This window comes from Augochlora pura, chromosome 10 (genome assembly GCF_028453695.1).
Source record: "Augochlora pura isolate Apur16 chromosome 10, APUR_v2.2.1, whole genome shotgun sequence".
In the NCBI taxonomy this organism is placed as follows: domain Eukaryota; kingdom Metazoa; phylum Arthropoda; class Insecta; order Hymenoptera; family Halictidae; genus Augochlora; species Augochlora pura.
Window position 1 is genome coordinate 24,963,747 of NC_135781.1, and position 26,691 is coordinate 24,990,437.

Below are 26,691 nucleotides of genomic sequence, written 5' to 3' on the forward strand. Positions count from 1 at the left end.
CGGTGCACGTAGGAAAGCGCAAAAAGGGCATAATGGACCCCGCAGCCAGATAGGTGTACATAATGAGGTTAGCCGAGGGGTGGAGTAAGGGAGGGTAGCGAGAGCGGGGTGGTTGTCGACGGTGGAACGAGCGAGAAGGACGAAGTCACGGCGGCGTGGAGGGGGAGGATCGTTCCCCCCTCGTCCAGGACGCATCTGCCCCATTATGCTGCCCCGGGGCACTCCCGAGACCATTAATCCTCGCTAAACGACAGCCATTTTGTACCTAAACTGGATTGCCGACTCACTAACTGGTTTTGAGGACGCTTAATAGACTACTCGGCGCTCCTATTATGGCGATCGCGCATCCGCGCTATATTTCGGTGTCGTTTATTCCCCGCTAATGTGCAAACGGCTTTGGGAATGCCCCGAGCCGAGCCAGCTCCTCCTTCCTGGAGAGGTTGGGGCGAGAACCGCGTGCAAGATCATGCTCGTTCCGATAGGACCGGCCGGTATAGCCTGATCCCGGAGACTCTTCCGCGATCGTCGCGCTGATGGCACTGGAAAGGCGAAACGTGTCCTCTTTTGTTAACGCGAAGGGTTCCGTGGCTAGCTCGTCGAGCCTTGCAGCTGATTAATAATTTCGGGATCGTGGCTCGGAGCTTGAAACCTCTAAATGATTTTTCTCTCTCAGGTTGCAACGGGTTTCGGAAGCAGAGTGCCGACAAATTATTCTAATGTGAGAACTTGGGGATACATTGGGAATCCTTTCAGACCGATAACTCTAGGACAAAAAACGAGGTTCCCATGTTTCAACACGCAATGACCATCCAAAAGATTCCTACGAGTCATTATTTCTACAAATAATTTTCCTGCCAAGACAACGCGGAGTTACAAAAAAAGTTTCATTATACTCTACAGAAGATTGTTGTCCCTTGGATCCTTGGCGAAGACGCCCAGCAGCGTCCCGTCGTGTAGTTGTAACAAGATTTTGGTTAATCGGCTTCACTCCCGAGTCTGTGACGAGGAAAGTCTGTTCCTCTACCAGACCCTCCCACAAGACCAAGCTTTAGTTGTCACTCGGAAGTATCACCAGCCACCTACCAATCGGATTACATTAATCCTAAAATACTATTCGGCTGGTATATAACAACATCGTGAAAAGTCTTTGAACCGACAGGTCTGGCGGGGGGTTTGTCTTCAACCAGGTCTCGTCGGTTACCAGTCACAATTAACTTCATTACAGGGGACTCTAATCCCGCTGTCCCTGCGGACTGTTTTGAATTGCTTATCGAGTTACAAAGAGACTAAGCGTAATTTGGATTCGACTGGTTCCGACGAAACAAACAACTCCGATTCCACCGCGTCACCACCCCGCCGAACAACCCAGCCATTTTAAAATCCACATCAAGTACATCAAAAACCTGTCAATCAAATTTTCAATCTCCATCAATCATTTACCCTTCAATACGCTCAGTCCCAGCCACGAGCGAAAAGCCATCCCTTCCCGGGCGCACGAGAACTTTTTCCAGGGAAAAGCTGGCTGCTACAACACAACGTCGGCATTCCGACAACGTCATTATCCCATCAGGTTTACCGAACGGGATGAAGGGATGCGGAGAGGCAGGGAAACGGAGGGATCGTATGCGCGCCCGCGCGTTCGCGCGTCCGCGCGTCGCCCACGAACACAGTCGCGGAACGAGGATTGCCAATCAATTCGCGCATCGTGCCCGGGAATTAGACAATTAGGAGTCGTCACGTTCCCCGAGCAGTTGCCTCATCATCCCCCTGCCGCCTCGTCGTTCCGCTTCAGCCCTTGCGGCCGACCTTCTCCCACCCCGTGGCCGTGTCATCCCCACGCCGTCCGCGCGAGCGCGTTGCGAACACCTGAAAAGCGCCTTCGGGCAGGAGCTGTCAGCGCCATCTGGCAGCGGAGGGGGTCGCTGCACTATTCGAGGCTACAAGTTGGAAGAAGAAGAGATTCGACGGGTTCCAATTGGCTGGTCCGAAGAAGCCGCGGCACGCCTACTTTCGAGAGGTCCGGGTTAGGGTCGTGGTGTGACTGGAGTGGCCCGCATTGGCCGAGGAGGCGACACGGTACCGGTTCCACGGGTGCCGCGGGGGCGGCGCGCGCCCAGCGGCGGCGGGCACCGCGACGCCGACCGCCGCGCCGAGAGAGAGAACGCCTCGACTCGCCTCGCCTCGCCGCGCCTCTCGCCTCGCCTCTCTTGCCTCTCTCGCCGCTCGCCGCTCGCCGCTCGCCTCTCGCCTCGCGCCTCTCTCGCCTCCTGCGTCGGCAGGCCTCTCCGCAGCCGAGCTCGGTAATCAGTGTCGTTTCCGCGGCAGCAGTGGCCACCACGCGGCAGATTACGCAGATTACACCGAACCCCCCCGCGTATCCGACGGTTGTGACGCGCTTGTGACAGTGCCGGGGGTCCGTGGGCTACGCGAGCCTTGGCGACTGACTCGCGCAGGGGACGTTATCCAAGCGATAGAAGCTTCTTCCCTTCCACCAGCATCGTCAGCCGCAGCCTCTCCGTCTCCGGCGTGCCACGAAACCCGAGACAGAACTGTCGTTAGGTTTGATTCGACCTGACGGACTTATCTTCGGGCCACGATGCCCGATACGCTTCATCAGTGGAGATGACTCGACGCGGTGACAGTGCCCCAGTCTACCCATAGTGTTCACAAGCATTGTCGATCTCCGAAACCCGCGGAGATAGGATCGCTCGCCCTCGGCTTCGTCGCGGAACTTTCGGGATCGAAGCGATGACGATCGGTTGAGGGACGAGAGAGCCGGACCGTCATGTCGATTTCTTGAACAAGACGCTGGAAGTTTAATGGGGCGATCCGCTGGTGCCGGGTCGGTCGGTCCGCGGCGATGCGCCGGGTTCCGAGAATAACGGGCCCCGCGATGGCAGTCCGCGAGCATTCCCGATGATATCGCGACCGATCGGAGAGCAGTCGGTGCGATGACAGGCCCCAGTTGGTTGTCGCGTTGATGGTAGTTCGCGGACCGTTTGGACAGTAAAACGATGCACGGTTGGTGGCCCGACTCAGTCTTGTCACGCGAGAAAGTGACGCCGCGGTAGGACCAAGTGCGATCTGCGATGCGTTCGAACGTCACACCGGCGAAATAATTGGTAGCCTGGAAGCAGCCAGCAGCAGCAAGCTCGACGTGCGAGAAGGAATATCATGAGCAGCAGCGAGGGGGTGGTGACGGGCCAAGGAACCGGCAGCGATCGGTTGTGCGAGGACGTGGACATGGCGACCCCGACGTCGGCGTCGTCGAATCTGAAGCCGCGCAGCGGCAAGATCAGCTTCAGCGTGGACTCCCTGCTGAGCGACATGAAGAAGACAGCGGTGACCGGCGGGAGCGTGGGCGCGTTCGCCAGACGAGAGCCCGATGACCGTTTGGAGTCGGAGAAGAGCATGGACATGGAGACCAGGTACCGGGAGCTGTTGATCGAACAGCAAAGGCTGCAAAGCCGGGAGCTACTCGCCAGGCTGAGTCCTCACGGACTGACCTTCGGCAACCATCACCATCATCATCCGAGCAGACTGGAACAACAGGATCACCCGTCGGCAGGCCGGCAGGAGATGCTCACGGTGAAGGATTTCTCGCGGACGACCAGCCACGACAAATCCTCCTCGCCGATTAGAATAGATCCAGAGGCGCAGCGTGACAGGGACGACAGACGACTGTCGTCCTCTGGCTCGCCGGCCAGCAGGATTGCCGAATCTATGATCCAGCGCGGGAGTCAGGAGGACGATGAGAGAATGGACAGGATCACGAACCCCAGATCGGTTTCGCCGGCCAGCCGACGCGAGATCCTCGACGATAGAAGCGACTCCGAGGCGAATCGGTCCCTCGAGGGCGACAGGACCGGAGACCACCTGGATCTCGAGGACCAAGAGATCCGAAGCATCGGTCAGTCCGAGGACCTAAACGTGATGGACTCGGACTGCGAGCTGGAGAGGGACATCGAGGCCAGCCAGGAGAAGGAGGAGAAGTCCAGCCCGGTAGTGCCCCAGCCGATTCATCCGGGTGTCCAGAGGCCCTCGCAGGGTCCGCCTTACCTCGCCGGCGCACCCGGCGCCCCCGGATGGAATCCCGCAGGATTTCCGCATTCCCTCGCGGGGTTCGCGTGGCTGCCCCCACCCCCGCACCCGCACAACCCTCACGGACACCTCTACACGCCGCACGGAGGACCCACCAGTCCAAACGGTAAGCATCTACCATTTTTTAAGGCCCCCTCGCACGATCCCGTCTGCACCTAGCACCTAGGTTTTGGATGCCCTGGAATATCTTAAAATTGGCCCACTATTGTCCGAGAATCTTGCGCCTAGCTGTTTCCAACCACGACGCAAAAAGATTAATATAGACCATTTCCAAGGACCATTTCCCAACGTCGCGCGACAGAAATCGTAGTTCCGCGACTCCGAACGGCAACGCGTTGATATCGATCGCAAGCTGCGAGAACGCAATCGAGAGCCGCGTGCCGCGGTCGACTTGTGGCCCTAATTACTCGCGCAATTTCAAATCGATCGCCGCAGCTGAGCGTCGCTCTTGCCACCGGCAGCATGAAGATCTCTTTCAGCGTTGCTGTTACCGCTATTCCCGAGGAAACCGATGCCAACGATGATATAGAAATCCGTACGACGATCCCCGGAAAACTTCCCCGACTATCTCGTCGAGGAAACAATATTTTCGAAGAAACGGCAGCCGAGCCTCGGCCGAGAGGTTTATCAAGCCAATTTACGGGTCCGCGGAACGTTTTCACCTATCGGCGAGGATTTTCCCAGCGACCAGGTTACAATGTTGATGATTAGGAGGCTGCCGGCGCAGCTCGCACGGCATTCGAGACACGCAGCTCCATAACGCTCGATATTAGTGTTGCCGGTCACGCGAGAACCCGGTTATTATCGGAATTACGTGCTAAAGTATTCGCCACTGTGGCTCCCCGTTCGACCCGCAGCAGCACCGTAATTGAACGCTGCCAGTTGGATGTTGTTACCACGGAAAATCCTTCCTGCCGCGGCAGAAGGCGCGCACCGTCGCTCGGAAACTCGTCGCCGGTTTATCTGCTCGGATAACGAAGGCGCTCGGCCGCTCCCGGAGACTCCGTTTTAATGATTCTTGTAATCTCGGAGTCAGTTCGCTGTATGAGCTACCGTTGATCTATAAAATCGGCCGTATGGGGGATCATCCGGGCGCACGAACGACACGAAAATTGAACGCGCGAGTTTCGTATCGCACCTTTACAGCCGATAAATAGATTTTATACCCGTCGGTGAGACGAACAAATTGAAATAATGGCCGCTTTCGGTTCGACTGGACGCTCCGTTTCATTTCAATTAGCACCGCGCTGATCCGTTCGCAGTGCCTCGGTCGCTTTGGACACTTCCTGCGCTGTTTAAGCACAAACGACGGATGCACATCTAGCATTTCGTTTAAACTGGTACGGGGGAATGAAGCTTGCTGTTCGGTGCTCATTATCCGCGAAGCGTTGGAGGGAAAGGTTCCAATTAAACCGCGAAAATGTCACGTTTATCTTCGCATGAGCGCTGTCATAATTTTTTTTCCGCCACAGAAACTCGACTAGCACGCGTTCCAAGTTTCGCGCCGACCGTATCTCCTCGCACCCTCCGATCGCCGGATTGCCGATCTTTGTCGATTCCGTTCCACAAACGTCAACCCGAGAGATCGGCGATTTCCGCGGGCCACTCGGTTGCCGATCCGTCGATCCGCCGATCTGCAACTAGGCTATCGGGACACGCGACCCTGCGATTCACGGAGAACGCTGAACAGCCGATTTTTATCACCCGTTAGACGGACCACTCCGTCGCAGCGGAACTCTCTTCCATCGATCGCGGGGGAAAACAAGCGTCGATCGGGCGGGACCGACGTCGAATCACGGACGAACGATGTCGCAAGATTATCCTACATCTTTCCAGGATCCTATAATCCATCGATTACTTCTAACGATCCTCCAAGAAAAAAGAATCCGGCTGCGGAAATTATCCAGCTCGAAATCGAATCATAGATCGACCACATCGAATTTTATCGAACCGGAGGATTGGAATTGATTTTCCGTAAACTTGGTTCTCGTGTCGACTTTTCTGGACCTTTACCGAATGTATCGCGTGCAATATTTCGTCGTCGATGTAAGTTTTCGCTACTCGAGATGTTTGGAGCATTTCCGGTTTCTAGAATGCGCGTCGATAATTCTGATGTCCGGTTTTAAGTACTCGTCCGCGTTGATTGCTTCGCAGAACCTTCATTCACCGATGCACGAAGTAATTACCGTCTTCGCGCTGATAGTACTAAACCGTGTTTGCAGTAAACGCGGGCTAGCCTTCTAAATCGCACTCCGCACAATTATGGAAATTCCCGGGTGATAATAATAATGGTGTAAGTGTCTCAATAATTGCGGCGGCTCGCGAACAAGCAATTATCCGTCTCGCGGCGGCGTATTTACCGAAGAAGACTGTAACGAACACACTTCTTTTCCCCCGGTGATCCGGCCGAGTCATTATCTTTCTTTACGACGTTCCGGAAGACGTTTTACGGCCCATTCATCAAAATCTTTACCGTGGCCAGCCTCTATACGAATCCCATAAATTCTCCGTCGACGATTAAGTGTACTAATAATTATTTAAATTTTATCGTCGCCCGGGAAAAGTAAAGAGAACAAAGTAAACACATAATAAACGAAACTGGACGCGAGAAGGACGGAAGAACGCGAGCTAATTAGCGCCGAATCGCGACGCGACGAATAAAACGCCGCGGCGGAACGAGTATCGCGTGCATCGGCACGATTCGGCGAGCACAAACGCACCTAGGAATCCTCGACGATACGCGATCGCTATAGTTGGCTGAGCAAAACTACTGGAAAAGTCTGTCGATTCCACTCGGTTCATCGACTGACCGCACTGTCATACTGCATTCGCTGGGGACTTGTTAGGTCCTCCGGCCGTGGGCCGATGGTCGATGGTCGAGGGCCGAGGGCCGAGCATAATGCGTCAACAGCGCGAAATAATCGGTCAATTAAAGCTGGCCACGCTACCGAGATCGATTCGCGGATCGATCTGGCCGCGGAGAACGCTGCGATACGCTCCGCCTCGTGCCTCGGTCCTAACATCCACGCCTGTTAGACTTAATTGACGATTTTACCTTAACGGCGGCCGGTTTGTATCGGCCTCTTAACAGATACCTTTCCTCGACTCGTGACTTTCGTCTCTCTCCGTCTCTCCCCGGGCCCTCGTTGCTCCTCTCGCTCGCGCGCGACACGTGTACCACCGGGTCCAATTAAAATTTTTACCCGCGTCCTCCGCGGCTACGAGTTTTCCTTTAGGGCAACGATTCAATTCCGCGCACCTGAGCATTTTCGGGATCCGAGACCGGTACACACCGGTGTCCCCCCAATGTTCAGATCCTGGAATCGGTTTTCGCTTCCCCGGCATTCTGTTACCCCGGAGCCATCCTATAAATCCCGTAATCTGATGAAAACAGTTTCCTTTGAACTACCTGGAATTTCTTGATTGCCTACACCCATTTCACTACGCCCGTGATTTTCTTATTCATTCACTGTTCGGCTCGTCCGTAGATTCTAAATTGTCCGTTTCTCCGTGGTTCCATGGTCCACGCGAATACGATTTTCCCCGGACATTATCATTGCAAAGTGGTCGATCGTATCAGCGTCTCGTTACCATGAACAAACTGTATCAAGATCGCAGATCGCCGAGATAGATGTTCAACAATAATTATTTTCTCCACGAATAAATTTCCGCTGTCCGAAGACTGGAAACTCTTCCTTCTAACCGCCGAGAATCGTCGGTTGATAGCCCTTTGCTGTTGGAAAATTCAGCAGCGGTAAGTCCGAGTTCTAAAAGCATGCTAACCCCATCCTAAAATATTTAATATTTTGCTGCTTCATTGCAAATATGAATATAAATATATATTTATTGTACAATAAATCTTCCCCAATTATCCCTTAGGTTCTAAATAAAAATGGACAATTTGAGAAGAGGAGATATGATACTCGCGACTGATTTTTATAGTTATTGATAATTGGCGGCTATAAAAAGGAGTTGCAAGGTTCGAATAATCGTATCTCCTTTTCCCAAACTGTCCACTTTCGTTTCCAATCTGATGGACAGTAAAAGAGAATTTACTATAAATTGCAATAAATCCTCAGCAGATACTGTAATTACTCCGACCGAAAATCGAGCAGTTCTTCTCGTGCCCCGATTCGAAGAACATGGTGACGGAGACACCGACACCGGGCGAAATTGCAGTAACGAGAAACTCACGGCGTTTCCGAGAATGAAATCTCTAGGCCCATTACGGGAGCGGTCTCTCTCGCCTTGTAGAAAACTCGTGGAAGGAGAGAACGTAGCCGTGCCGTCGCTGCCTAAACGGATCGCCTAAACTCTAATCGGATCGCCTAAACGAAGGGGGTGGAGCAGCGGGAGGCTTGGTAATACACGAGCCGGAGCATGATAGAGTCATACATAACTCGGGGCATCCATAATGCATTCAAGCCGGGGTAAAAACTGCCCTTGTTAGGTTCGCCCTGGCACACCCAGCTTCCTGGCCAACGTCATCCACCGGTCGTTTTTGCGGATGATAACGACAAACCGCTCGCCTCTCCAACTCCCCGCCCCTGCACCCGTAGAGAGGGACCGAGCACCTTTCGTCTCTCGTCCCCCTCGCGGGCCCCCTCGCCGCCGCACCGACCACCTCTTTTTCGTCCGCGGAGCGCGAGACCAATTACCTGCGTCTCCTCCCGACCGGAATTATCTTAGCGCAGTCATTCCCGAACCATGTTTCTTCCCGAGCCACCCCGATTGCTCGCTGATTAGGCGAGGCGAACGAGTTTTTCGGAGGCAATATCGCCGACGATGATGGTAATAATAATAATAACGTCTTTATTACACCGTAACGAAACACGGGCCCCTCGACGCCGACGCCATTGCCGTCCAACCTCGGACCGCTTTCCACTCCAGGACACCCGATTCCGTTGACATTAACAATTTACACTTGATCTAATTGCGGGCGAAACCGTTTGCCATGGCTACAACCTTAGAGCTTGCTCGACGAAATCGACAGAAATTTTTCGATTCGGTATATCGACGAATAATTTGTCGCAACGGCGGGCCGGCCAGTCCGCGATTGTTGACATTTGCATGCCGCCGACCGCCAGGGCATAAAGGATTTATTAACTCGAAGAAGAAAAATGGGCTCGGCTAATTGGATTGGAGCATTTTCAACGTCGCATTTCATCTTCCGCAGGCAATGTTAATTCGCCGATTGTTTTTTCGGCGTGACGCGCTAGACTTTCTAATGGGCCTGTTAAATAATTCAATTTCCAAATGGACACTCGTTAACTCATTGTTGCGTGAGCATTGAACTTTCCCGGACGTCCATTATATTCCTTTTGCGTCAACGAGCTGAACTTTCATGGATCGCGTTCCCATTTGTAACCGCTCTGCATTTCATTTAGGAATCCGTAATCGTGATTCAATGAGTAAATTACTCATACTGTGGTAATTTATGATTCGCACGCTCCAAATTGTCATCCTTCGCGGTCTGTTTAGCACAAAATATACATTCTTGAAATCGAACACCGTCGCTGGCAATAGCCCAACACGTGTCCGCCAAACGTTCACCGTGGTGGGGTCGTTTCAATCGTGGAGCGGATCAAGATGCTACCACGAGCTACTAAAAATCACTCGATGATCTTTAGTCGATTAATTAATAATTCTTGAATTAACAATTCCTCCTCTTATTCTCCATCGAGTAAAGTTTCTCTGTTTACTTCGAGGCGAAACGATCAAGCGAAATTAGCCGCGCTGTCGGGCAAACGACACCGGTAAAATTCAAGTTATAGTATCCGCAACTGTTTCGCGGGTATGTCGAGGGTTTTTCGCTCATCAGCTGTCGGCGAAAAAGTGTCAACGCAGAGAAAGCGAGCACAAAAGCACGAAGCAACACGGATAATTAAGGGACCGTTAAAAATTAGAAAATTAGAGGAAAAAAGTCCATTAGCCCCTCCGCGGGACTTATCGAAGGTGGTGGGGAGGCACGTCCAGCCGATAGATAGTTCAGGGGCCTGACGTTGGGCGGTGGCTTTCGAAAATTATGAATACGGACGTCATTTATAACGCTCGAACGCCACCGTCGGCCGGCACGCATTTATCTGGCGGCGACCGCGCGACCAGCAATGAATTAACGACGCCCGTCCCGCGTCCAATGATGTTCCACAAAATATTTCGAACGATTCATCATCCCTCCGCGGCCGTAATTATCGCCGACCAGGGTGTGTTTCGCCGCGGCAACCGGCGCGGCGCGGCGCGGCGACGCCTATGGCGCACGCCGCGCCTCGCTTCGCTTCTCCCAGCCCCGCCGTTTTTCCGGAAGAACCACTGCCGAGGAAAACCGCCCCTCGACGCGTTAATTGCCGTGGAACGAGTCCGTTTCTCCTCCTCCTTATCGATTCCGATCGATAAACAACCCTCGAATGGCCCATGAATTCTTCATATTTAAGTGACAACGGAAATCGCCCCGCCAATTAAATGACCGGAATTTATTTATTCATTACAGGAAAGAAATCTCATTAGTACACGATATAAATCTTTGAATAGAAAACAAAGTTTTCATAAAATGAAAAGAAATGTAACAGAACTACAAAATTTTGCATTGCACAATATAAAATAGAATATACAAAGTTTAGTGATCGTAGACTTCGTTTTTAACAAACAAACGGCGGATCTTTGTAAGAAAACTATGACTGAGCTACTTTAAGATCACTTATAATTTTATTTAGCAATTTTTCAGTATAATTTTGAACCTATTCTTTCTAGACACGTTAAATTTTACACGAACCCTAATGAAGCAGATGACGAATTAAATTAGCTACCAGAAAGATGGGGTTCAATTAGAAATATCTAAATTCAGGGTCCAAGTGCACCCTACTCCGCTGTTAGAAAGGACAGATTTCTGATCCAAAAATTCAGTTTTGTTGAGTAGTCGTTGAAAAGACTAGAAATTCTTCTTATGATACCAGAAGTGACTAGTCAGGAGGAATAGCGTCTTAATTTTATATAATTCTAAAGTATACATTGATCGACGATTGACGGGTTTACGAATACTGTAAGGCGGCACCTAATGATTACTAAAATTCAATTGAAAACGATCAACGTCAGGAAATTTTAATTTCGTTTGATTCCCCGGTCGGTTGGTTTTTTAACTGAAAGTTTTCGCCGAATTGCGTTGAACCGCGTTCATCGGCAAGGTTCCCGATGCTTTCGAAAGTGTACGATATTGTGCAATACAACGTCAGACTTCTTTTAATAGCGGGGTATACTTACAAATAATACACGAGTTCTTTCCGAGCCCCACAAAAACCGCACGAAGACCGACCAGAAAAACACGATGGAAATAATATCGCGAAGATAATGCGATCTCGATACCGAAGTCGTCCGAAATTCTTCGGCATTCCTTTTCACCCAATTAAGCGCCGGATCAATTAGTGTGCTGGCCACCAAAAAATAATGCTCACGCGACCGTCGCGTCGTCGCTGTTTGCTTCGGGCTCGATACCAATTCGGCTCGATTTTTCGCGCCAATTATACCGACGCGCACGATGACACAAGGCCCCCACTCGTACATCGAGATAATTATTAATGCGTTAATTAGCGTGCGTTTCTGGGAGTCGTCGCCGAGAGGATCGCGCGGGGCCCGGCTCTCTCGGTGAAACGGCGCGTCTCGGCGCGGCTCGACGCGATGCACCAGAATATTCGACAAAAGAGGCCGAACAATGCGATCGTACCCGAAGCCGGGTCTAATACGGGCCGGGCTCGTTAGGACGGGCGCAGCAATAATCGTGCAGTTGTGCGCGCACGGTAATTAACAGAAATTAATTAGCGACCGAGAAGAACATATTGATCGGTGGCGCGCGGCCCGTGATCTGCGAGGACGCGCGCCCGAGATCCTCCCTCTTCCAAGCCTGCACGAATCCGAGATGCTCTCAATCCCGTCTCATTAACCAATCGATCGAGTAATTTCCCACGAACGCATGCTCGCGATCGCGGTAATAGCGAGTTTAAAGATTCGGAGTAGCTCCGGAGTTAATTTATCGAAGCTGCGGTTCGTTTTGCGTTCGTCGATCGTCGAAAACCAGATCCGCGCAGACTCCGATAACAACCGATGTCAATGATACCGTTAGCCCGACGAACGAGCCCGTAACTTCAACGAAGTGAAAGTCCGAAGATTCGCCGGCCGAGCCGACTACTCGACGCGGCGCGACGCCTGGAAAAACCGCTCGTCCCCGGAAAGTGCAAAAACTGTTATTAAAGCAGCGGCGAAAAAGAAATGGCGGCGCTGATAAGACAAGCAACCGGAATCGCGGCCGCGTTTTTACGGGCACAGTGGCCCGCAGATAGCGGAGAGCAATTAGTCGGTGCCGTTGTAAGATCGAGTGAAATCGAACGGCCATAAAATCGCCGCGGCTCGATCGTTAATTAACAGTCGGCTGTGAGTTACCACCGCGGAAAATCGCCGCGCCGATTCTGACCGGCACCGACCGAATTCTACGCGGTTTCCTCGGTGATAACGCGTATCTGAGTCGGGGAAAAGCGATTATTACCAATCAGCAATTTGTCACAAACCATTCGTACGTACGATCAATGCACGGTGCTCGAATACGTTCACTCTCGCAGGCATCTTGAGCGTGCCATTTCGGTTGCGTTATGTAACTTTTATTTTCTTATTTAGTTAATTATGTAATTATTTAGTTATTTACTTACCTAATTATATATATATTTATTTATCTGCTACTTATTAAACGAGCTATATTTCTCTTTAAATTATAGAATATAATACAAACTAATGATTTAATTAGAGTGTACGCAGTGTAAATGATCTGCTTCCGGCGAACGATCCGAGCTGGTAACTGTTTAACGATCTGCGATCATACTAATATTTAAAAGACGTGCCATCAAATATGTAATTAACAATAATTGCCAAAGAAGCGTTCGAACGGATTCAATTACTACGCTGCGGATCTTTATGTCAGAAATGTTCCGGAGCAATTTACGAACCCGGTGATTTGGTAGCTTTAACTGACTACCGAGATTCCGTCAAGTAATTAATACTAATGACTGTTCAATTTCATGTAATAAAGCAAGCATCTGTAAAATGAATGTAGCTTCGAAAATATGATTCGAAATGAATCTTCATGCCAAATGAAAGATGTTCTGCGACAAGAAACAGTATCCGTTAATCGTTCCGACGTGTTGATTATATTTTACCCGGTCGGTTTCGTCATAAAAGCGAGAATCCTCAGTCCGATGATGTCTGGTACGCGGAATGCTTAGAAACGTGAATTTTGTCCGCTTCAACGACGAAATTGCCGCATTAGTTTCGCAATTGAACAGATAGTAAGTCGGACGGTAAGTGGAAATTTCGTCCGGTAGCTGAAAGTTGGCGAATAAATGAGTTCGCCGCGGTGGAAGCCGGTCCTTGGATTGCATAAATTGATCCGTGAGCAAAATAGCCGACGCGACGGAACGGGTTTCGTCTTCGGCTGCCGACTTCAGCGACGAGCTCGATATCGCCGGGACAATTCGCGTATCGCGGACAGCCGCGTATCTCGCTAATAACCGGCCCCGGCTCACAGTGTTTCTTCTGAACGCCAATTAATTCCTGCTAATTAAATGTTCGCATGATTTATGAGCGATATGCGTGCCAGCGCGCACGCACTGTACGCGTCGGCTTCGAGCTTGCGAGCGGACATCATGGCCGATGGAAGCCCGGGCTCCGCTCGTTGATTGACTCGCTCGATCGGCGTATCTCGCGCGAAGCGCGGCCGCTTTACGACACCGACGTGCTCCGGAACGTCTTCATTAAATATTTTCAACGTTGATTAACTTGTAAACCAACCAGCCACCCCTCCACCCTCTCTCTCTCACCCGGTCGGCCGGCAATCCGGTGCTTCCGCGCTTTCTACAATTAATTACCGGCGATTACGATTTATCCTGCCGACGCGATCCGATTCGCCACGCCGATATCAGGCCGCTCGTACGCTCCATTCGACGTTTAACGAGTTTCCGCGATATACTTTCCTCGCGATTTTAAGGGGAACTGGCCTCGAAACGATCCTACTTCAGCGACTTTGTACCACGGAGAAACGCGACTCGCGCCGCGCCGCCCTTCTCTTATCTCGAGACACTTTTTGCATGCCGGTCGAATTTCTCTTGGTAATCGGCGATGAAAAACTCGACCCATCTATCGGCGCGACAGGATTTAATAAAAGGCAATTAACAGTATCAATGCGGACTAAGTGAAGGAGCGAATTTGCATGTTTGACGAGGTCCGATGGACGCGGCAACCTGTTATCCGATGCGTCTGCCCGACCCTGTTTATTTCTATTTGCAACACTTGTAAACGACGGCTGCTCGCATTCTCTCCGAATCGTGTTACATTAATCGATTATCGGCGTGACCAATGACTAGATTGCTTAGGGTAGGAGAACGTCATTTTAAAGGGCCAAAGACCTTCCGTCTAAGTACTTTGATCTCTTTGCTGCGAGTGGGCGTGGCTTGCTAGCTCTTGGCACTGCCGCAGCCGGAACGCCGTTCCGCGGAGCAATTTGCGCCCGCGCCAGGCCTCTGCTTCGTTGCAACTACGAAGGTGGAAATATACCGACGGAACTAACGATTTTCCTTTATCTCCTGAAATGTAGAATCGCAACAATAGTCAAATGTTTGCTACCGGTTCACGGCTCGGAGCAATTCGCCACCAAGTTCGAAACCGATTCCGACGTAGAACGTTGAAGCCACGAGTACTGCAATAGAATAAGAATGAAGGAAGTCATTTAATTATTTTCTTCTACTTCATGGACTGTAGAAAAATATGGTGGTCGTTTAACGGGCACAGGGGCTTGTGTTCCACGTCTCCAACGGAGCGAGGACACTGCTCCACAGAGCAATTGTAACCCTCGTTGGATCCTCTATGGACTGTAAACTCGGAGTAAATAAAATTTCCTTACATTTGCCACCGAATGAAATTGCTTTCTTTTAATGATTTCCTCCCAACTCACTGACCATAGAAAAACATGTCTGGGAAACGTGCGGGAGAGAAGAGATAGATAGATAGAGAGAAGGGTAGAGAGCGAGAGAGAGAGAGAGAGAGAAATGGAGGAGAAGTCGCATCGATTCGGATGCACAATGGCGCAAGAGGACGCGCAGGTGCTTTGTCCACGCGCGGCTACGCGGGGACTCGCGGCGCAGGAGATATATTTCCCCTGGGCGATCCCGGCGAGCGTTTAATTAGCAGAAATTAATTAGCGTCTAAGAGGAACATATTGATCGGTTATGTGAGCGGACTGGCGAACCGGCCGCGGACGGCCGGCCGGTCGCTCGATACCGGCGAAACGGGGAACACAAGACAACGCATCGAGCGCAGCACGCCACCAGAATGGAGGACGTAATACGCCGATGTCGCGACAGATCCGCTCGACAATGCACCGCGCCGCGCCGCGCCATGCCGCCCCAGCCCCGCTTCAGCCCCCTTCCCTTTTTTGTCGTTGCCCGATCGTTAATTAGCGCGCGGAATTTGCCGTTGCCCCGCGGTTGCCGCGAAATCGTCATCATTTCGACTTGGCGGGGCCTCGTGCTGCCGTTTTTGCAGAGGGCCCGCTGCTCGTTCCCGCTTCCACGCCGGGAACTCTACCGATTCCGTGCCAATCCGATTCACGATCATTAACCGATTGATGCCCGCCTTTTTCCCTCGTTCCGTTCCGCGGAACACTGACGCGGACATCGTCCCGCGAATTTTCGTCCGTCTCGTCCACGGAACACGTAATTACCGCGAATGGGACGCCGAAAACGGCCTCGCGAACCTCGATCCATCTGAGACCATCTCGATAAACATTTCTCGATCTCTGGCGCTCGCTTCTTCTGCCCCAGAATTCTTATTGCATCTAGACCCCTTTGCCCAGTTTAATTTTATTGCGTGATTAATGTTTTCTGAGCCCGTCTCCAGTAATTCTCAATTCTTCTTCTACTTCTTCTTCTTCTTCTTCTTCTTCTTCTTATTATTATTATTATTATTATTATTATTATTATTATTATTATTATTGTTATTTATTGGTTTACGAGTGTTAGCCCTTGTTACAAGAAGATTCTTAAAACTGAATGTGATGGTACTTGCACTTTATAACGCGAAATACATAGCGATATTATGTCTAACACATGCAAATGAAATCGAAAAATTAAACGACTCTTTGAAATTATTTACATCACTGAAGATACGATTTAAGGTGTTAAATCGACTGTATTGTGTTCTGTTAAATTGCTCTAAGAGGATCGGGTGGCGTCTAAGAGCTATGACTGACGCATTTAACGCCGAAGTTCGGTGACATAGTAAATCGGAGATAATGCGTCGATGATACAAGGATAGGAAATTAATTCTCGACAGAATACTACGCATAAATATTATACGTATCAATATCGAGCACCGAAAGACTGTTAGCCTCGTCGAATCGAGTCGAGGAACTCTATCGTTCGGAATCGAATCGAAGAGTGCTATTAATATTCGGAATGCGATTGCGAGAGACGTAATTTCGACGAGAGGTCCGTCGTGAAAAAGGCCCGTCTGGCAACGGAACGAAACTCGGCTAATTGCTGGAATACGAGTCAATCATCGAGCATCGACAAGACCGTAATCATCTCGGAGGAGATGAAACGATCACGTAAACGGGGACAGTTTATTTTTTACGATTCAATTTCACCGATGCAGGCCACTCGTTCGGCACCGTTCCGTCGACACATGGGCCAACCGTATAAATTAAGGATCGAACAGCGCTGATTGCGGAGAAACGCGTGTGCGATCGACGATCGAGCAATTTATCGATCGTGAACACGAAACCGGGCTGAGTTTTCGCGCTGGACTGTTGTGCTCCATCGCGGCGAAAGTGCGCGATTCCAGTCCTCGAAATCGTACGTCGAAGTTTGAAACGATTCGATTTCGAAACGTTCTCCGATATTTTTTCACAAAATTCTGATGTTGCTAAATGTTCCTACAGGCAAGATGTTACTAGGATAGGCTGGGCCGGCATCCAGAAAATCCGATAGCACTTTGGCTATCATATTTGCTTATTTGCAAATAAAAATTCTTTGGTATACCGTGGTCGATGACCAATTCATTGCAGATAGTTAAGACATGAACACTAAACTTACCAATCACAAACAGTAAGTAATGCTTTTAGTGATGACTTGAATTAATTTAGACTGTCTTGGCATTTTAATATACTTGAATTCAGAAATGTATTCAATCAATTGTCATCACAGAACTTTTATGAATCCAAGAATTTTTAAGTGAAAATTGTGAAAGGGAGTAAAATACTTGGTATTGATAGATTCAGTGTTAAAAATGTTTTGCAAAAAGTAGCCTTGGAACAAAAGAAATCTTCGATATGAACAGAGCTAAAATTATCATTGCAGACAATAGAGCACGCGAATTTTCGCATAATAGAACAGAATTACTGTGTTTACGGTGTTGGATGAAATCTTTGCCGATTTGTACAGCGGTACTATTGTGTATGAAACGCCTTGGAACGAATAATTTACTTGTGACAGGTGTCCGTACAATATGAACATTTGCCTTTGCAAATGAAAAACCAGGAAAGCCATTTTCTCTACTGTCGTCTGACGCCGATTGCGAACAGCGTGGTCGAATTCCAAGTTGATCGCGGAGCGCCGAGCACCTAATTTTGGCCAGGAATAATCGAGACGATCCGTCGAGCGTACAGAGCGGGATTCGGTCTCGTCGGCTCGTAAATTCGACGGAGGAAATTAATTTGGAGGCGAACGGCCGGCGTGGCGTGGCGGCAGTAAAAGTCCGACGAAAATCGAGAGGGATGAAAACGCGTTTTCGATCGATCCGTCCGCATCGCGTTAATTAACGGCCGGCGGCCGGACGTTATCGCGGTGCCGCAGATAATTATTATGCAATGCGTGCACGGAAATAACGAGCCGATAATTTTGCACCATTCGAACAAATCTGCGCAAACATGATTAATATTGCGAACTGGGTGCTCGCCGGCTATCGGATATTCGGCGGGCGGTTCATATTTCTATCTGCCGCTTTCGATGTAATTAACGATAACGACACGGGGATCCCTTTTTCAAATCGACCCCGCTTATTTTCAAGCGAGGCATCGATCGGGGAACGCGATGGAATCGTCAGCTTTCAATCGCTTATAAATAGACGTTAAATAAGCGAGTATAAACATCTGTAAATACTTTTATCGCGAGCGATATTACCAGGAAAGAAAAACATGTAATTGGAAGTCTCCCCCTCTCTCTCTCTCTCTATCTCTATCTTTCTCTCTGGTTCTCTTCCCGTAAGCGCGCAGCTGCAGCGACATTGAACGATTTATCAGACCGACCATGGTTGAGCAATAATTATGCGAGTTATGGCCCCGGAGGAAAACACTCGTCGGCCCGATATCTTAATCCACCTTAGCGAGCGCGATCAATGGCGTTAATTATTCGGCTTACACACCGATCGATCGTGTTAACGACGGCTTTTCGATCGGGTACATTGTCGCCGATCCATGCCGACGAAATTGACGACCGCCGCGCCGGCCTCGCCGGCGAGCGCACGCCGTCTTATTTTATTATGGTGTTTCCACGATTAACCGAACGCGCCGTTTCCGCCCGTTTATACGCCACTTCTGGGCATTCCTCGGCGAAACGCCGTTAATCTTATGCAAATGATTATTACCTCACTGCCGCGTGGAAATGGGAACCTTCCTAGGCACTCGAACAAAATTCCTTCATAAATTGATCCGCTACGAATGTGTCGCTGATCGCAGACCGACCGCGTGGAAACGATTCTAGATAGGCGTCTTTGACGCGCCGTGGTAAACGGCAACAACGCGGACAAAAATTCATCGCATTCGAACGAAAATCGAAAATCGACAAAGAACTGGAAGGAGATTATTTCCTGCGGTGGAATCGGACATTAAACACGATACCGTCTCCTGTATTTATTTGCCGTTTTACTTTTTCGAAAGAACGGATTTCATAATTGTTGCGAATTATTCCGAATGGCGGGACTATGGTTAATTCAGCTTGTTCGGGCTACAGGTTCGCCGGAGAAGAGTTGAAAAGAACTCGGGGTCGGTTTCTAATTTCCGAGGAGACCGTCTGCTTTCTAAATGGCTCTGCGTGATCGTGTTTTGCGACTGATCCGCGGTTTTTCGGTTTGATTTCAGGCGACTTGAGGCTGCCGGGTCCAGGACCAGGTCCGGTCAGGTGCACCCTGAGGAAGCACAAGCCGAATCGAAAGCCGAGGACGCCGTTCACCACGCAACAGCTGCTCTCCCTCGAGAAAAAGTTCCGCGAAAAGCAGTACCTGACCATCGCCGAAAGAGCAGAGTTCTCGTCCTCCCTCCACCTAACGGAAACGCAGGTGAGACTACACGAAAGCGGCCATTAAGCTCTGGCCAATCACCGGACCCGATTCTCCATTAGGGTAATCGTTTCATAGATCGTTTGCTAATCGTTTATGCGGTTTAAATCCAGATTCGTTTCTCCATTGATCGTTCCTCGACGTATCGGCTTTCAATTTGTTAGATATATTCTTTAATTAATAAGAAATGCGATAAAAAATTGCTTTATACGAGAGGAGTGGTTTTATCCGTGGAATACTCCGCAATTACATTGTGGAACGATCCAGCAAAGGCTCCACCAAACAGTTTCATTTCGCGAGGAAAGGATGATCGGTTTTTAAAAGCGGATCGTATTAAGAATCACCGTGGCTTCTTAATCGACGATATCCAGCCGAAGACTCATTACACCGGCATTGTAATTAAAGCCTAATTTTCCAAGCCGGTCGGCGGACCGTGGCACATAAACGGCACTCGTTCGGCGAATGTTTGTTCTTTCAAGCAAATTACCATTATCGCGCTGCCTTTTTGACAGCGGATAATCGTGCCCAGTTTCTTCCCTCCGTCTCGTCCGCTTTTCATAATTGCCGGCCGGGGACGAGCGAATTCTCGTTGGCGACTCGCATCAGATACATCACAACCAACCAGGTAATTACACACGCGTCCGCAGACCGGCTGGCAATTAACATGATTGACGTTAATTAAATTGAACGTAATGAAACGATATTATACTTAATGTTTGTATCAGCCGGGACGATCGGCGCACGTTTGTCCAAAGAACCAACCCGACGCCGCCAGTTGCGCATTATTTGGCCAAGTGTGTCGCGTGTTGCCAGGTTCCGTGCTCATCGACTCGCGTCGCGATGTATAAAGCTACTTTTGACGAGTTTCTTCCGAATCCACTAGCATGTTCGAATGCAGTAAACTCGCGAATAAAAACCCAAATCGCAATTTATCAAATTTAACTGCGTGTCTGACCACCGGTATCCGAATCTACTTGAATCGGTGCATCGCTTGTTCTTATTCTCGTCACTTGGAAAACATTAACTTTACTATTTTTGAGTGTATGAAAGCGTATTCTCTAAAGCTTGAATTCGATGTCATAGATTATTATTTATCTTCAAGAAAATAGAGACTACGTTAGCTCAAAAAGCGCCGCGCAATAATTACGGATTTCAATTCACACAGAATAATTTAATACACTGATAATGTTGTATTGCAAGTTAGAGCACATGAGAATGCATTGAATTTTGTAGGTAACGTTTGTGACCAAGGAATTGCAACGATGCGTTTAACGCTAGAACTACCGAGCTCTAAATGCGACTAATGTATGTATAGTATTTTATATCAGTGGCAAGATTGAACTTCTAGCTTCATACAGCTTCTATTATATGTTCGAATAAAGTCGCTCATTTAAAAATTTCACAGAGAAATAGTACTACAGTGTTAGATATCGTAAAACGAGAAATCAGGGGCCAATTATTTTGTCTTGTCCGATGTCCTGGTATAAGTCCTAGTACTAAGAAACCGATGGCACGAACGAAAATTTCGGTGGCAAGTTACACCCACGCGGGTCGCCATTAGCACAGAGTTGGTTCTGAACGAGGCTGGGCATACGTTGTCCCCTGACACGTGTAATAGCCAAAAGGACCGTCGCGATGCGGCTATTATCGTGCGGTTAGCGTGTTCAGATACACTTTGCGCATTCATTACAATGCATCAGACGAAATGAAGCTTCGTCGTATTCATTTGCTTAGATAAGCTACGATCGTCCCGCCATCTCCTCGCCTTCTGTCCTCGCCAGCCTTTCCGAAACACACGCCGGTCCCCGAACCTCCGCACCCCCACCCTTCATTATTCACCTGCGACGAAGAGATATGTCCGCGATTTAGGCTGCGATATTCACGCCGTTCGAATGCAATTGCGCCGTTCGTGGAAATGCCTTCGGGCCGGGGTCTCCGCATCGATCCCCGCATCCTCGAAAAATCCCATTTTACTACCCCCGAGACAATGACACACAAACGTGTCCTGCAATCGATACTCGCAGCAGAGATCAAATCCGTCGATCAACTTTTCGAACCAAACTGTTTTTACGGGACGCAGAACTCGCGCTGTGAGACTAGTTTTTGTTATCAGAGTTTATTAATTTTTGGACATACAATTGAAATTAAGACGATCTTGTTGAGCGCCTGAAATTTGTTTTCGATCCCTAAACACAGTATCTTAAACAATGTTAGAATACAGAATGAGAACTGTAACAACGTCGAAACCATTTTTATTAAAAAATGAGTGACTATCGAGCAGAGTTGAAGCCCAAAACAAACATGGAAAGGAAGGAGAAACCACGTCAAAAAGGCAGCGTGTCCCGCCGCCATTCTGTCCGCTGGAAAATTGCAAGTGGCAACGGGTTTTCCTCGGTGGAAATGCGGAAAAGTCGTGTGGCCGGTTAGAGGAAAAACCTGGCAGAATATCGCAATACGTCTTCCCGGTGGGTGAGGCCGGGTAAGGATTTGATTGCGCATTGTCACGCGACGCGAGATTTCTAACTTTCTACGCGACGAGTAGTATCCTCCGGCCTTGTTGCCATGCATACATGTGTTGTACGTGTCGGGCAGACGTGCGTCTGATTTATTAAGGAGACCGCGGCTTTTATATCGTTTTTCGCATCTGCGTTTTCAGTTTAGCCTTGCCACTGCATCATTATACCGATTTTAGCGATCAGATTACGGCTCCTTGAACTCGTTACGCGTGCCACAGACCGCCTAATGCATAATTCTCGGAGCCTGCGCGCATTACTGTCGAGAAAAAACCACATCCACGATAGCAACGGGCACCCCAGAGCCGAGCGCTCCTTCGATAGTAACGCTTTGGTGATCGACGGGGTCAAAGGGAGTCGCAGACGATCCAGAGAAACAATGATCCGCCGATTATCATTAATACGAACTGCTGCTATTAACCCTTTGCACACGAAGCCATTTTATCTAAAAATATGAAATAATTCTCCTGGCTCATAGTATTTCTATTCTGTACAATAAAGTGCACCTTAACGCCTACGAAATTGATTCTTGCGATTTATAGCAACAATTCCACTACTCAACAATTTTTTTAAATCTCAACTTTATTATTATAAAAATTATTATCGAACGCAATAGAATCATTTTAGTGGTGTCTCAGAGTCGCCATTCGAGTGCAAAGGGTTAACGCTGATTTCACGAAATCGGAACGCTCGGAGGGATTTCGCAAAATTTGTACATATGTACATATTTTAAACTTTACGAACATTTTTATACGGTTTTCATAGAGTACGGGGAAAATTTGTTTGATAATGTTCTGCCTAAATTGCTATCGATGCGAAGTTCTCAAAGCTGTAATAATCGAAACATTCGTTTTATCTTTCAGTTGGCAAATTCTCCTTCCCAAAATTCTTTAAGCTAGAACCGATAAACACACCGATTTTAAACTCCCTAGATATTTTAGTCGATCTTTAAAGTACTCACGGGCTAAGTTTTAGGTTCAGATCTCACTCCGCTGATCGTTGATCGACACTGTCGCAGGACCCTACCAACTGGAGGGTGGTGATATTCGTGATCATTGCGCCACGCGTAAAAGCTTTACGACTTGGTTATTTCCTCGAATGTTAATAAAAATAATCGCCGTGAAACGGGCGCATCAAACGAAACAACCGATCTAATTAGCACCGGCACCAACGGTGCTCGGAGCCGGCGTTTAATTCGCTGACTCTCGGACTCGTTAACCGTGCATCGCTCCCGTGTTCGAGTGGGAAATTTTCCGGGGCACGATTCTCAAAGGGAAACTCCGATCGAAATCTACGGCGACGCGTACGCGATCGCGGCGATCGGATCGGAGATCCGCGGGGTTCCAGCGACAAAGGAGGATACCGGCCGCCATATTTTTCCGCAGCTCGCCGCGCGGCGCGGCGTTTCCAGCCGTCGACGGCGAATTCCTCGGACGCTGTTAGATCGCTGCTTTCACCAATTTGAAGCGGCTAATTACGCGCTAAACGGTCGCTCATGCCGCGCCGTAACCGCCGACTTTTCCGCTCGTCTCCCTCGTTAGATCGGCAGCTCGGGCCGATCGATGCCGTAATTATTTAATTACGTATCGGGAGACCGCTGGCCGACTCCCTGGCATTTTCTTCCGAGCGATTTCCATCGGCGTAATTAGGTGAATAAATCTCTCGATACGATGAGACCGAGAGATTTCGTTCTGGTATTTATGTGCTCCCGAGATCCGTGCCTCTCTGCCTATGCTGTAAATTTTATAGTCCTCGTATCGCCGCTACCAGTGTTCTGCCAATGTTTTACGCAATCGCTACGCCGTGTTTACGCAAGGGAACTTCGATCGGAACCCTTAATCGAAAAGGCCATCTTTGGGTCCGAACCAACTGTCGAGGACGCCGCATATTAATTTGTTCGCGTAATCGATACTCCGACGATTCGCTGTTCCGTAATTTAATTTATTGGGTTGTTCGGAAAGTAATTTCGTTTTTCCCAAGAAAAGACTTAATTTTTTCACAGCCAACTTCACGCTTAAGCTGCATAATCATTATATAATTGGACAACTGATGTAGTAAGTCTTGTTTGCTAAAAATTTTGTTTGATTCTTTACAATAAATTTTGTTTAGTAATCTATCGTGTTTCATTTCCACCAAGAAAAAAACGAAATGACTTTCCGAACGACCTAATAATTTAACTTAACTTAACTCAATTTATTTATATATGCAGATAAAACCTCATTTTTTACAATATAGAACTAAGAGCTAATGTTAATATAATACAGAATGTTGTTTCGAATGGTCTGTGAGCTTGTCCGCCGGCTCACCGTGAACTTTCCTTGTTCCAGGTGAAGATCTGGTTCCAGAACAGACGGGCGAAGGCGAAGCGGCTACAGGAAGCCGAAATCGAGAAGCTGAGGCTGTCGGCGCGGCCGCTGTTGCACCCGAGTTTCGGCTCGGGCCTGATGTTCTCCGGAGTGGGGCCCCCTGGAACCCCAGGAGTGCCTCCCTTCATCGCGGCGGCCATGGCTAGGCACACCCATGTCGCGGCCGCGGCAGCCATGTTCATGGGGCCCCCTGGACACAGGCCTTAATAAGGCAGAGCGGAGCCGCGCGGGCCCAAGTCGCTCGCACCCTAGCCGCTCTGCCTCTCCGACTTCCGATGGACCGCGATGGATCTCGGCCTCGGGGGGTTCCGGACGATCCAGGCCCGACTCGGCGATCCTTTGGACATCAGCGATTTTTCACGGGAAAGTGCGCCGAAGTCGATTCCTTGGAATAAAAAAAAAAAAATACGACGAGAGACTGTAAACTCGGAAGGCGAAGTGATCGAGCTGTAATCTCGGAAGTATCCGAAAGTGATCGAGCAGGGATGGCTCCGTGGATTCCGATGCTTCGGGAATGTCTCGAACGGGAAGTGAAATAAGTTTCAGAGGACTTTGGACTGTGACACGAGTGAAACCTGTGATACCTCTAGCATAATCTAAGATCGTCGATCCGGGTATCGCGATAACGAAGCGGATTTCGGAAAAGCCGAGACGCCGGATCTCGCGTCGGAGAATCGAAGAGGGGATTCGGAGAGGCTCGGTTTCCGTGCTCGAAGTCCAATCGAACGAGGTAAATACGTGGACTCTGACCCTCGGACAGTGAACGGAACCGAGAGACTTTGACTTTGAAATAATAGAGCGACGACGGCCGCGTTTGCCGTCGCGGTGATAGCTGGATGAGGAACGAGCGGAAGAAGATCCCTCTTCGTTCGCGTTTCGTCTCGAAACACGTTCGTCGCTCGGTGTCCAAACTCGTCGATCACGCGGAAAGAGAGTTCCGTGGGTCGCGTATCACGTATCGCGAGCGAGAGGGAGAAAGAAAAAGAGAAAGAGAGAAAGAGAGAGAGTGTGAGAGAGAGAGAGCATTTAGAAAGCATTTTCGAAGGCGTTGATCTCACGAGGGGACTGCAGCACCGATGTACATATTGTAAATAGTCGTGTAACCGCGGCGAGCCGTGTACCTATGTATATATACGCGTGTGTACAGCTGGTCCGCGATTTCCGTGCGAGAAAACCGAGAAAAATAGATTAGAGAGGAGAAGCTTGGAGGCCGTGGAGGACCGAGAGGATAGAGAGACCGGGGAGGAGAGAAAGATCGACGATCGATCCCGGCTACGGCCGCGACTCGGCATTTCAATTGACCCGCTCCGCGTTCGGCTCGTTTATCTTCGGGGAAATTTATGGGTGAGATAATTGGCCGGCTCGAAAGAAATATCCGCTGAATAACCGATGATTTCTCTGGAACAGCTCCGGGCCGGGGACAGAGACCGCCCTACCCCCTACCCCGCCGACCCCCTGCCACCCCCCCGCCCCCCTCAACCCCCTCGATTCGATCGCAGACTCGCGAAAGAGTTCGATCGTTCCTTCGCGCCGGGAACGCTGTCGCCAAATTGCTTCGAAAATTGGAAATCGGCCGGGAAGGATTCTTTTTTTTCAAGGAGATCCGACGGTGTCTCGAAACAGCAGTACGAGTCTTGATCGCGAGTATGGTCGCGGAGAGAGAGAGAGAGAGCCGGGCGACAATAGGAGAGAGAGTCGTGGAATCGTGTGTACATACGCGAGAGTGAGATTGCCGGCAGGCATCGAGCGAAATGTAAATTCTGTACCCCGTTGGCGTGCGATCGATCGATCGAGGCGAATTCTGGCCCTTGACCACCGGGAGCACGAGCCGCGAGCCTGCCCCCGGATGTACCTAAGCGCCCTGTATAAATGTAACATGATATAATTTATCCATGGAAGTATACCATAGCGAAATAAAAGTGATTTCAGTATTTACGCAGACGTGTTACCGTTTTTCGGCCGTGCACCCACGATATCACCTTCGGATCCTCGATCGCGGGAATACGACAGTCGCCACCTGGTTTGAGGCTGTTCGAAACCAAGATCACGCGAGTGTGAGAGAGCTTTTTAGTAACATGGTAGAACCTCGATTATCCGAGCTAGGTAGAGCGATAGAATTCTTTATAAAATAGAACAATTACTGAATTACAGTGCCAGATTTCTTCTTTGGGTTCCCATAAATTTTGCATACTAGATAAATATTATTTTGGGGAACCGGATAATCGAGGTTCTACTACACTATCGAATTTCTAGAAAATCAGATTCTTGTAATCTATCAACGTTTTGTTTCTTGTGTCCTCAGGTATACCTGATCTGAGTAGAAAAATATAGAAATATCTCCAGTGCAT

The 26,691-nt window shown here is 49.4% G+C and overlaps 1 protein-coding gene across 1 annotated transcript; it reads left to right on the plus strand.

The window, feature by feature from the left end:
- Nucleotides 1-2,333: 2,333 nt before the first annotated feature.
- On the plus strand, nucleotides 2,334-26,266 carry Msx (homeobox protein Msx). Its single transcript, XM_078193149.1, has 3 exons — nucleotides 2,334-4,207; nucleotides 19,268-19,464; nucleotides 24,305-26,266. Exons 1-3 carry the CDS (start codon nucleotides 3,175-3,177, stop codon nucleotides 24,548-24,550), a joined length of 1,476 nt encoding a protein of 491 aa, XP_078049275.1. The 5' UTR covers nucleotides 2,334-3,174; the 3' UTR covers nucleotides 24,551-26,266.
- Nucleotides 26,267-26,691: the final 425 nt, after the last annotated feature.

Excerpts from the sequence above, each read along its gene's own strand:
- Msx (XM_078193149.1), top strand. The coding sequence starts at position 3,175 with ATGAGCAGCAGCGAGGGGGTGGTGACGGGCCAAGGAACCGGCAGCGAT. Across the intron at positions 4,208-19,267 it reads AGGACCCACCAGTCCAAACG|GCGACTTGAGGCTGCCGGGT; the intron begins GTAAGCATCTAC and ends GTTTGATTTCAG. Across the intron at positions 19,465-24,304 it reads TCCACCTAACGGAAACGCAG|GTGAAGATCTGGTTCCAGAA; the intron begins GTGAGACTACAC and ends TCCTTGTTCCAG.